Source organism: Pelodiscus sinensis, chromosome 1, assembly GCF_052426305.1.
Source record: "Pelodiscus sinensis isolate ZL-2025 chromosome 1, ASM5242630v1, whole genome shotgun sequence".
Lineage (NCBI taxonomy): Eukaryota > Metazoa > Chordata > Testudines > Trionychidae > Pelodiscus > Pelodiscus sinensis.
The window spans coordinates 15,949,263-15,962,378 of NC_143052.1; the positions used below are offsets into that span (position 1 = coordinate 15,949,263).

General features: G+C 42.7%; 1 protein-coding gene across 2 annotated transcripts in view; it reads left to right on the forward strand.

The window, feature by feature from the left end:
- The window catches only part of PRPF18 (pre-mRNA processing factor 18), a 28,693-nt gene extending 16,780 nt beyond the window's left edge, over nucleotides 1-11,913 (forward strand). For both annotated transcript variants that reach the window (XM_075926076.2, XM_006117114.4), the window contains 5 exons: nucleotides 1,890-1,958; nucleotides 4,307-4,447; nucleotides 5,646-5,717; nucleotides 8,129-8,284; nucleotides 11,387-11,913. In XM_075926076.2, coding sequence (XP_075782191.1) covers nucleotides 1,890-1,958; nucleotides 4,307-4,447; nucleotides 5,646-5,717; nucleotides 8,129-8,284; nucleotides 11,387-11,467 — 519 coding nt within the window. In that variant the 3' untranslated portion in view covers nucleotides 11,468-11,913. The remainder of the gene's footprint in view (nucleotides 1-1,889; nucleotides 1,959-4,306; nucleotides 4,448-5,645; nucleotides 5,718-8,128; nucleotides 8,285-11,386) is intronic.
- Nucleotides 11,914-13,116: the final 1,203 nt, after the last annotated feature.

Here is a 13,116-nt window from a genome sequence, read left to right on the forward strand (position 1 = left end):
GGCACCATCTGGAACCTGGAAGTGCTCCGGGCAGCCGGACAATTGGAGCTGCTCTGCCCCCAGCTTCCCCGATTCAGCCGCTGCTGAAACTGACCAGCGGCTGACTCGGAGAAGCGCGGGGCAGAGCAGCTGGGGTGCTCTGCCCCGGGCTTCCCGGAGTCAGCCGCTGGTCAATTTCAGCAGCATCTGACTTGGGGAAGTCTGGGGCAGAGCAGCTGGGATGCTGCCGGGTTGGTCCCGCAGTGCCAAGGGGCACATCCCCCCCCCCCACACTCCACCCCAGACCCCTCATAGTCCCCCCCCTTCTGATAGTCCGGCATAGCTGATAGTCCGGCACCCCCTAAGTCCTAAAGGTGCCGGATTATCGGAAGTTTACTGTAGCTAGATAATCCTGTTTTAAGTGTGCCAGTGTTTGAGATGATGGGTCGTCCAGGATTTCCAGGTTTGTGTATCTTGGGTGGCAGATAGAAAACTCCTGGTTGGGGATTAGGAAGGGTGTTAGTGTAAATTTGGTCCTGAGCAGCATCAGAGAGCTTCATGAGCAGTTATTTCAGGGGTTGAGTTTTTTTGGTATTCTTTAGTAGGATCACAGGAGAGAGGCTTGTAGAATCTGGTGTTGGTGAGTTGTTTTGTTCATAATCTGTTCATGATGACTACAGCACCCCCCTTGTCAGCCTTTTTGATTGAGATTAGAATGGTTTTTGACGCTGTGTATAGCATTGCGTTCTGCATGACTGAGGTTATATGTTATATGCTGTTTGCTGACAATGTCAGCCCATGCATGTTTGTGGAAGCAGTCGATTTAGAAGTCAAGTCTCTCATTATAACCATTAGTAGGGGTCCATATAGAAGCCTTCCTCTTGTGGGATTAGTCGGGGGAGCAGCAAGGTCAGTCTTATGCTCCACTGAGATGAAGGAAGGCTATTCATGTGGCCCACTCACTAGCTTAGGTTGCCCATCACTGTTATAAACCCTTATTTTCCGTTCTTTAATTTTTATCAGATATGACCTTTTGGGTCTGTATTAGTATCAGCTCGGTCTGGGCTAAGATGTGAATATTTTTGGAAAGCTGATATTTATTTGGCCTTTTTAGTGGTATCTGAACACATTCACAATTTTATGCCTTTAAAATGAGTTGAGGTTGAATAATAAAATGCTAATGATGGGTTAGATTCTAAATTTGGATTTTAGTTTAAAAACAAACGCACAATTTTGGGAAATAGATGAAAATTAAATTCATGAAATTACACACACACACACACACACACTTACACACACTTACACACACACACACACACACACACACACACACACACACACACACACACACACACACAATCTTCTTAAGAATTTCCATGTCATTGTTAGCAACCTTGACATTTCAGCATGGTAGGAGTGTCTGAGAGCCTGAGAGAAAAGTTGACTATTAAAAAACAAAATAAAAAAACTGTCCCTTTTAAGAGAAATGTAATAAAACTAAACAGAAGCTAAATAGTATAAAAAGTGGAATAACTTCAATGTGATTGTAGAGTTTTTGGAAATGTTGTGCACTCACAATTCCCATTGAAATCCATTTGAGCGATGAATGCTCGGCACTTTAGCAAATCAGGACAGTTATTAATAGTCAAGGAATGATTTGTAGGTTAAAAATCATTATTTAGGTTTCTGAAATGTAAAACTTGGTCTTCAACACTCAGTGTCATTCGTAGTTCCATGGATGCTTATGACATGTGCTGGGTTGTTGTCACTCTGTTTCCAAATAGTTTTAGATTGCTCGTTGTAAAAATTGCTTTCAAAACACTGGTGAGTGATCTGACAGCTTTTCTTTTTTGACAAATATGTATCACAGAAATATGAGGAAATGCTTTGACTTCCCCCCTCTCTTTCAGGCTTTGGGAGAATCCTTAGGACGAGGTGATGATCACAAAGACATGGACATCATAACCAAATTCTTGAAGGTAAAGAACTTTAACTTGGTAACTTAGTTATATTTCAGCAGAGAAGAGATCAGATGTAACTGAATATACTCAGGATGGAAATACCAGTTGTGGTTATTCTGCCATGTCAATTTTTATGTCCACACTTAGGGTGAGATTCTCAAAAGTGTTCAGTGACCAGAAGCTCTCATTATTTCCTGCAGGAGCTGGTGAGTGATTAGCACTTCTGCAGAATAGGTCTTTATTAACATGGTTCTGCTTGCGTCTTGTCCTGTGATAATTAATTCAGTAGTGGTTGTTCCTAAAATCAGAAAGATTAAGCAGGTTTATGGTCCCTATGTGCAAATATAGTGCATACAAAATTACCATTTTAAAAAATAGAAAAACTGCATATTGGAGAAAATAAAATTCCATCTGTTTCTACCAGATTTAATAAGGGAATTTAAAGAGAATTCCACTGACTTCCATGTGTGGCTTCACTAAGGAAACTCATGTTTAGGCAATTAGTGTAAAGTAAACTGCTTTCCTGGCAAGAAACCCACATGAATTTTCAGTCATATATTTTGGTCCTCAGGTAACTAAATAGATTATCAGAAGTCCCTTGCCTTTTGAGCTGTAACTAGTCATGTGAGTGGGCACATTGATTGTTTTTTGAAGGTAACCAGACATAAGAATTTTAAGGTAAGACTGGCTCAGGATTGTTCTACCTGACAGTTCAGGTATTAAAGTGAGGGCAAGTTGGACATGCTGGCTGAGCTTTTGAGGCTCTACGTTACATTTGATGGTTTTTCTGCGTTTGTCTGGAATGCATTAATGCCACATCTGATCATTTTAAAAATTTCAGGGACTTCTGTATGAAAGTGAAGCCATGTGGATATCATAGATCATAGAAAACTAGAACTGGAAGGGACTTCAAGATGTCATTGAGTCCAGTCCACTGCCCTCATGGCAGCACCAAGCACCGTCTAGGCCGTCCCTGATAGATGTCTATCTAACCTGCTCCTAAATATCTCCAGAGATGGAGATACCACAACCTCCCTATGCAATTTAGTCCAGTGTTTAACCACCCTGACAGGTAGGAAGTTTTTCCTAATGTCCAACCTAAACCTCCCTTACTGCAGTTTAAGCCCATTGCTTCTTGTCCTTAACAGGAGAAGAAAAAGACAAGGTGGTTAAGGTAGTATCTTATATTGGACCAGCTTCGGTTGGTGAGAGAGGCAACCTAAAGAAGAGCTCTGGCTCAAAAGCTTGTTTCTCTTACCAACAGACGTTGGTCCAATAAAAGAGATTCTCTTGCCCACCTCATGTTAGGGTATTCTAGACATTAGTGGGCAGACTCCTGTTGATTTCGATGAAAACTGAAAGGAGAATATGGGGGACATGGAGGCCCAGTCTTCTCTTTTTAACACAGCCACAGCTTCAGGGTTGATAGCACTCATTAATGCCTTCCAGTATAGCAATATTATTATTTCATCTCCTTCATTCTATCAGTAAAGTTTAACATGTTGTCACCTTGGATGACTTGTTTCCCAGACTAATAATAATGAGGTAGAGAATAATAATAATGAGGTGGAGGATGGAACTGTGCACAGAGCATGGCAGAAGAGAGTGGAGAAGTATGTTATTGGGGAATGGAAAGTGTACACACGCAGCCCAGGTTGGGGGGAGGAGGGGAAATTGGAGAGCCCTAGTCTGTGGGAGGGCAAGGAGGGGCACAGAATCCCTGGTATGGGGTGGAAATCCAAGCAAATGAAGGGCCACAGAGCTGACAGTAGAACTGGGTGGGAGCATACAGAACCCCTGGTGGTGGAGGGAGGGAAGGATGGCATGCAGCCTCTAGCATGGGAAGAGATTTGGCGGAATCCTGGAAATAGAGGAGGATGAGAGAGTGCACAGGGAGCTTGGGTGATGAGGTGGGGAATAGACAGAACCCTTGGTGTGTCAGTGAGGTAATCTACACAAACGGATGTATCCTGCCCCCAATTGTGTATTTGACTTCACGTATAATGTGCTTAACATTCTGTGGGCCTAGGTCTGAAGGGAGTGCTGGACACATGGCCATTCCAATTGAGCCTGTGGTTGGCAGCATCTCCCACCTACATCTCTGCTTTCAAAGATATATCCCATCTTTCCTCCATCACTGATGTCCACTTCAGAATCTCCCTTTTTTTCTTCTCCCACTTTTCTCACACCTTCATCCCTGCCACCTCTTATGGCATGTCCAGTTCCTTGCCTCTTTTCATTCACGTCCCCCGTGAAAAGCCCTGCTGTTTTTAGTTCTTACATTTGTTCTGCTCTTTTGTGCACGTGATTTACTGATGTAGCCACCAGGTGGCACCGTGACATAAATGTACTCCTTCCTTTTACAGTTTCTTCTGGGCGTCTGGGCCAAGGAGTTGAATGCCAGAGAGGATTACGTGAAACGCGGAGTGCAGGGGAAACTAAACAGTGCCACGCAAAAGCAGACAGAATCCTATCTGAGACCCCTCTTCAGAAAACTGCGGAAAAGGGTGAATGACCTTCAAAATGACAGGGCTCATCAGGACTAAACAGTGTAGTGCTTCCAAACAGTATAGTGCTTCTTGCCAATAGTCAGGTTGTCTCCATTGTACAGATGGGGAAGTAGTCAGAGAGGCTAAGTGACTCGCTTAAGATCATTCAGTGACACAGTTGGGCACAGAACTCTAGTCTTCTAACTCCCACTCATGTACCTTAACCATTGAATCCTTAAAAAACAACAAATGATCTGGTAGCACTTTATAGACTAACATAACATGTAGATGGTATCATGAGCTTCCGTGGGCACAGCCCACTTCTTCAGATCACCGGTCATCTGAAGAAGTGGGCTGTGCCCATGAAAGCTCATGATACCATCTATATGTTTTATATCACTTTAAAGACTAACAAGATGGTTTATTAGGTGATGAGCTTTCATTAGGGCAGACCCACTTCTTCAGATCATATTCTGAAAGTGAAATGGCATGACCATAAAAGTAGGTCTTGTTACCTTTACAACAGGTCTGTGCCACGAAAGCTCATCACCTAATAAACCATCCTGTTAGTCTTTAAAGTGCTACATGACTGCTTTTTTTGTTTTACCAAGATCAGACTAACACGGCTACATCTCTGTTACTTATCTACATGTTTTGTTAGTCTATAAAGTGCCACCAGACTATTCGTTGTTTTTAAAGTTTATCTTGTACAGACTAATTTGGCTACCCTCTGAAGCCATTGAATCCTACCACTTACTTCAAATAAATGTCTGTTGTCTTCCCAGCAGTCATAATATGCATCTCTGATTGAGTGGGTTGCTTATGTGGTTGAGACCCTGGGTTTTATTCACAACTCTGGAACTAGTCACTTAACATCTTTGTGTCTCAGTTACTTCCTTTGTATCAGTGGTTTTCAGACTTTTTAGGGTGCGTACCCCTTTTCAAATAACGTAGTTTACTGCATTCCTCTGTCTGAGAGAGGGTCACAATAGACCCAGGATTACATTCCCAAGTGTGTTGTCCACCACTATGGGTTTTTTCTTGTGTGCCCCCTGATGAGAACTCACGTTTACCCCAGTTTGAAAACCACTGATCCATACCATGGAGTTACTTATCCTTTTTAAAGTGCAGCAGTTTTGTGTAAATGCAAAATATGATCGTTTCCAAAAAGTATGTATTGCTCAAAAGAAAAGCTAATGTTTTTTTCCTCTTTCAGACTATCCCTGCAGACATTAAAGAATCAATAACAGATATTATTAAATTCATGTTGCAAAGGGAATACGTGAAGGTATGTTTGCTTATAAGTTTCTAAAGTGTTCTAACCATGTTGTATTTAGTAGATTATATACTGTGAATGATTCACATTTAGCTTCTCAAAGGCATGTAGTTACAGAGAACACATGTTCAAACAAAACTGACATAAGCCTCTGCTGGTTAGGGAGCAGGTAGAGGGATGTGGAGAATTCACTCATTGTATAGTTCCTGGAACTGAATGGCAACGTTCCAGGTTCTGGTATGGTATTTAATTCTCAGAGAAAGAGTCTTGGATATATCTCCTGCTTTATGGTCAAACCTTTGCTTGATTTACAATCTGAGAAACTGTGTTGGCTAGAGTGGAGTCACAAGTCCAGGCAGAATTTTGCTATAAATGATTTATATTAACTTATAGAGGAAACTTGAATGGGAATTTCAACATTATCTCTCAATGAATACCATATTATGTGTTTGAGCAGCTTTTGATATTTTATACACACATGTAAGACCTTGTCTCTCTCTACATCCTGTATTGGACATACCCACCTCAGTAGTCCTGTAGAAGCATTAAAGAGGTGGTGACGATGAGGATAAATTATTGAACGGTTTTTGTGGATAAAGTGTGCTTAAAGGAGGAGTGAGTGGTTTGGCATACATGAACAATGAAAGTATTACATTTTACTTGCCATGTTCTGTAGTCACCTCTGGAAAAGAAACTGAAATGCAAGTAGTATTTTTATACTAGCTTGTGTGGGTGGCAGAGGAAATGGAGCTTTGTAATTCCCCTCACTTTTCCAACATTATGATTAGACTTGTGAGGACTTGGGATAATTTGCCTAATAAGGAAGCCCAATTTTGTCTCTGTGACATTCTTAAAGTTTGCTGGCCTAGGGCAAGTTTAATTCAAATCATTTAAAAGTGTGGCCACAGTGTGTTTTTCAGTTATGCTTTGTGTATTTTGAAATGTCTTCCAGCTCACTGCAGAGAAAAGCAATAGGTGTATGGTATTCTGTTGGTGAATCATCTGTGCCTGCCTGTTTCACAGGTGCTTGATTTTATATTAAGTCAACGGAATTAGGCACTTGGAATACGCACTTGTGAGCTTGAAACTTTTAAAAACACATTGTCTCCCTCATTATTTTCACAGTCCCCCTTCTCAGTTCCTAGCAAGAGTTGTGCTGTGTCGTTTTCTGCTGTCTTGGATACTCTTTGGGTTGTACAGAATGGTGTACACAATTCATTAGGGATGTAAAAGGTGAATTGGTTCTGATTAGCCAGTGGGGACTGGATCAACTCTCTGCCGCCCAGGGCAAGTGGCTACTATAGTTCTACGGGGTCCACCGCAGGTAGGGGCTACTTTGGCTTGGCGGGTCCAGCCTGGCACCCCACTCCTCTGCAAAGCTTTATACTGCAAAGCCTGCACTGAGTGTAACCGCTAAGATTTTTGTAGCATTACATGGATACCTTTTTAAATGACTTTTAACATTTCTACTATCCATGCTATGTATTTAATTGCATCCAGATATCTTAAAAAAATGTTAAGGTAGCAAAATCAAGCACTTGAAAATGTACAAATGCTAAAATTAAAGCAAACCATTAATCTCTGTATCACATACCACTCTGTGGAAAAGCAGGAATAGAACACTTCTCCCGAGTGGAATTCAACGTCCTTAACCAGGAAACCATCATTTCTTTTCCTACAATCCCCTGCCTCTTTCGTTGTGCGCTTTCCAAGGTTCTCTTACAAACAGCATCCTTTATTACATAATCCTGACTCCTGCTAGAGCATTGTCTATCTTGTGCCTCAATAAGCCTGTGGAAAATATAGTATGTGATCATGAAATTCTGGCACTTCTCAACTTTGGATTTTTGATTTTTGTAATTGTAACATTATTTGAACATTTTCTATGCAATTTACTAATTTAATAAAACTCCTCAAAAACCAAATTTCATCATGTGGAACCATACGGACCTCCTAGCATGAATTGGGTGTAGATCTTTTGATCTAAGTTGCAGACCTTTGGTACTTGACCTAATTGGGTAACTGCTAGCAGCAGTAGGCTGTTGTCCTCTCAACCATTGTTTCCTCTAATCTTTTCCACCCATGTGCGGAATACATTTTATGTGCACCGAGGCAAGTATGAATGAGCACCACCATTAGAACAGAAAACCTAGTTGTGGGCACTCTGCCAATCAGCTGGGCGGCATTTGAATCTCTCTTGAGCTGTTGTACAAGTGCCCAGCTTACAGGGAACAATGCTCTGGACCAGTCTCTAGAGCTGGGGATAAGACTCAAACTTTGTCAGGGGGTTTCACAGCTGGTTGCTGACAGCAGAGGAGTGCAGATTTCCAAGTTCTGCTAGTTAGTGCTGTAGTGATTCCCTGGGCTTTAATCTGTTCATGTGTCTCTGCTTTTCTAAGTGTTTATACATTTTTATTCTTCAGGCTAATGATGCATACCTTCAGATGGCCATTGGCAATGCTCCCTGGCCTATTGGTGTCACTATGGTTGGCATCCATGCCCGAACTGGTCGGGAAAAGATTTTCTCTAAGCATGTGGCCCACGTTTTGAATGACGAGACTCAGAGGAAATATATTCAGGTAAGGGCTTAAGAAGTATCAGAGGGGTATCCGTGTTAGTCTGAATCTGCAAAAGCGACGAGGAGTCCTGTGGCACCTTATAGACTAACTGAATTGCAGGAGCATAAGCTTTCGTGGGCAAAGACCCACTTCGTCACATGCATCTGACGAAGTGGGTCTTTGCCCACGAAAGCTTATGCTTCTACACTTCAGTTAGTCTATAAGGTGCCACAGGACTCCTCGTGGCTTAAGAAGTGTTAGTCTCTGGATTTTAGAGACCTGATGTTAAAAGTTAGGAGGACCTTTGAATAGTACAAATTTTATAAGTACAAATGATGTGGCAAAAATAAAAGGCGGTAAGTACAGATTGTTGCCTTTTGGTGCTGACTGAATGCAGTATCAGTTTATTAAGTGTACGGTATTTTGGACCCATTGGGCCTCTCATGCGGTGGCTTAGGGACGGATTCTGATATGTCTTTTTCCATCACCTGTCACTAAAAGCTGTCTACATTACAGCTGAAATAACTATAAGCAGATGCCTCAGTCTCTTGGGCTCCATCATTTTCTAATCTGTAACATCACATATTATGTGGCGTGTGATACCTTTGTTGAATTGACTGAACAGAAGGTGAAATAACAGGTTTCCAACTTGGCCTTTTATTTCTGCAGCCAGAGAAACATGGTAGTTTTCCTTCTGTAACTCTCTTTTAAAGGGACACTATCTCCTTAAAAGGTTCAGCATTCCACATTCAGATAGAGCCCACTGAACTTAAAGGCTGATTCCTTTAAGATTGGTGTAGGAGCTTTCTCCCCCCATTGATATATGGTAGGGTCCATCAGCACAAGGGCCTAAGTGGTCTGAGAGAACTACCCCTCTCCTTGTCCCATATACATACCTTTGGCTGCTGTGGCAGCAGCCCTGAAGTAAAGCCTTTGCACCCTCTCTATGTGACCTGCAGAAATAGTTCAATAGGGCAAAAAACTTCTATACTACCCCCCAGGCCCTTGTGGAGCAGTCCCTCCTCCGCAACATTCTGCCACCGATGGCTTCCAGCCCCTACTATGAATTGTGATGCCATCTGTGCTGTCACTCTCATTTTCCCCCAGAGTGGTATATATTTTTATTTGGCTGGCTAGCTGAGGAAATGTCTTCTAGATGCTCCCGCTGTTTTGGATGTTCACAGAAGCCAGCTAGGTAACTAGGGGATATCACTTGGAGGAAAAGGAAGTGTCACTCAGAGTGCTTTTGGGGCCTCTGAGTGGAGGGTGTGTTTGAAGCTGTTTGAGGGGAGTTTTCTGAAATACCTCAAGTTAACCTTCAGTGTTTTCTGTACTTAGGAGCTTTAGGCACTCAAGTCAAAGGAATGTGTCAGGCCTGGCCTTCTAATGCTAGCTCCAGTATAAATGTTCTCTGTAGAAAATTTCCTCCATCTGTGTTTTCGACCTGTATCCTTTCTCTAACATAAAAAAGTGCCTACCCCAGAGGGCTGTGTAATATCCTTCTGAGGATACAGTGAATTTGACTATCTTGCAGAAGTTTCTCTTCTCATTATCTCTAATATGGGGTAAATTTGCCTGCCCGGGGCTCCTTGCGTACATCTTCCAAATGTGCAGATTTCTGTACAAATCCATCTCAGTTCTCCTTCATTGTGGGAGGAATTTTGTGGACTATGTTGCTCAGCTACATGGCTAACTGTGCAGCCATAAGCAGGGTTGGCTTTAAGCATGTGTGTGCTTTGTCTCTAGGATATACTATTCAAAGTTGGATTATGGAATATCTTTACTGCTCAGTTTGATATCTGGTGCACATTGGTTTGTGTTCTAGAAGTCCAGGGTCACTGCAGCCAAGCCAAAGGGTGATAATGATTTAGGGCTTCTGATTTTTTACTGTAACCGATAAACACCAATAAAAGACTCCTGTTTAAAAAAAATAAAATGAATGGTGTTTATCTAATAAATTCTGGAAAAAAAACAGAAATGGTTGCTTGTCTCTAAGCCCTTATCTATGTAGAGCAGAAATACTTTCTACAGTGGCATGGCTGCTAAAGCACTCTGATGTATTGTGCATTCATTGGAGCGTGCAGATCCTGCTGGTGTGCACTAAAAGCTGCTTAGTGTGCTTTAATACAGAACTGTTTGAAAATGTACTATACTAAAGAGCAGTAGGGAGCAGTACAAAGATTTTTTTTAATGGTATATACTACTATAATAAATACTGTATGTAATATAAATTATAATACATAAAAAGTGAGCCCAGGTGCATTTTTGGATATCTACATAAAATTCAAAAATTGCTAAAAATCCACATCCTTTTCCCCTCCCTCCCCCATCAGTGAAATTAATAAATCTTGAAAACTAGAAGCCCTTGTGATGATGGACAATAATGCCATCCAGAAATGCCATCCATAGAAAGGCCAAAGCTCCTGGAGTGCTGGGCTCATCCCTCTCATAAGTCATGCCACCTGTCATCCAGAGGTCATGTTCTGAACTAAAGCACTGGGGATTACAGAATGTATGGCGGCCATCTGTCACACCTGCCAGCTATAGTACCGTGCCATTGCTAGACTGCAGCCTAACGTGCTACAACCATAGCTGTGGTCCTTCATTACATGTGCTTTTACATGCTGTTTTAGAAAGTGGGAATGGTATTGGTGGTGTAGCCAGGACACCAGAGAGACCAACTTCTGTTGGTGAGAGAGACAAGCTTTTGAGCTTACACAGCTCTTCAGTCTTTTAATTTTAAACCTGAGTTGTATAATAAGCAAAGAGTATAAATGGTGAAAGCAATCACCACAGTTAACCTTATAGTGCTGGTTTTCCTCTACTGGAGGAGGTAACAAGTTTTCTAAGGTTTAAATAGCTAGTGACATATATGTTGTCCTATGAAACTGTTTGAATGATGGATTTAAATTCGTAAGTTATGCCCCACTATTTCCTCTGCTGTTTGGAACATTTGGCAAATCTTTTTCTTGCAGTTACCCTGTCTAAAGACATGTCTCTTTTTGAAAAAAACATGATCATGCTGGTGTGTGGAACTTCTCTGCACTATGCTCAGAATTGACCAGGAAATGGTTATGTTGGTTTGTTTATTACAGACCTGTCCTTGTTTTCTTGACTTCCTAGGGACTGAAGAGGCTCATGACCATTTGCCAGAAACACTTCCCAACAGACCCATCCAAATGTGTGGAGTACAATGCTTTGTGAGTCTCTTGTCTGCCCACGGTGCAAATCATTTTCTGCTCTCCTAGACCCAGAGAGGGAGAAGAGAACAGCACAGTCTTAGCCGGAAATCGACCAGAAACTTGGGGTGGGTCTGGGACAATAGCATAAAGCAAAGCCTTTGTCTAGAGCTTGATTTCTACAAACCACATCTATTTTCATTTCTTTTAAGCACTGTGTACATCACCCTCAACAGATCCTGAACCCACTTGGGATTTTTTGGAGGCGGGGTGTCTTTATTTTAACTGTTCTGGAAATCATAGGGGCCAAACTCCATTTCTTTTCCCACAGCTCAGAAACTTAGGTCGAAGTCGTCTGTTGCTTTTATTGGACTCTTTCCAATTGGAGGTTGGTGTGGGCAGATGATTAGAAGGAAACAGTTGAAACTGAATTCTAATTATTTCTGTAAATATGAACATTTCAATGTCTAATCTTTCATGTGGTATTTATAAGAAAAAAGAAACATTTCTCAGCTGAAAAGTACAACCAAACTGGTGAAAGTTTTTAATCTTGAATGAATTTGGGGGGGTTTGTTTGTTTTGGTTTTTTTTGGTGGTTTGTTTTGTTTGCTTGTAGGGGAGCTTTTAAATACAAACCTTGTGAGTTTGGAGTTAAGGAATCTTTTGGCTCTTTAGGTTTTCAAGTTCTATTTTACACATCTGGAGAAGATTGCAGCCTCTGGGCATTGCAGTTAGAATAATTAGTGGTGGAAACAAGATCTTCCATTGCCAGGTACAATGTTTCAAGCAAGCGCAGGCATGGGCTATCCTGTACCCTGACTAGGAAGGAGTGGGAATAATGCTCCCTCCTTTTCTTGTACTATAGAAACAGTGGAATATTGAATATTTATTGGAAGTCACCGCAATGGTGATTCCTGCATGTTCTGCAGCCAGGCTGGCCTACCCATATACCTTAACCCTATCCAGGAGAGACATTCCCAGGGTTTAGCGTGTCTCTCATTTTTCTTGCTTATTTAAATCCTTGACCTCTCCGCAGAGGAGGCTCTTCACTGCTCATGATGGGAGAGGTTTTTGTGGTAAAGGATGGTTGTCCCAGTAGGTACTGGAGTTAGTTCATTCACACACAACCCAGGCCATCAGAATGCCCTGACATGGTACAGCTTGTACCTCTCTTAACCAGGACTCCGTGGTCTAGCAACAGACCACGGATGTTCCTGGACCACAGAGCCTAGGAAGAGGGAGGCCTGGCGAAAGGGCAGGAGTGTCAGAAGGGGCACCGGCGACTCAGCTGGGAGCCCAGAGTGTGTGTATGTGTGTGTGTGTATGCGCGCGGGGGAAGAGTAGGGGAGGATGAACAGCATAGTGGGGAGTTCCCTAGCAGAGCTCCCTGTCCCCAGAGGCCGGGGAACTCTAGCCTGGTCACAGCTGTGGACCTCCAGCCTCGGCCAGGGAGCTCCTACCCCAGTGGCAGCCAGGGAGCTCTGGCCCAGGCTGTGGAGCTCTGGCCCTGTCCCTCCACCCTGGCTGCAGGGCCCCGGCCCTCCGCCCCAGCTGCGGAGCTCTTCCCCAGCTGTGGAGCCTGGTGGCTGTGGAGCTCTGCCCCGGTTGCCCAGTTCTGGCCGTGGCGCTCTGGCCTTGGGGTGGCTGAGGCAGCAGCAGGGGCAGGCTAGAGCC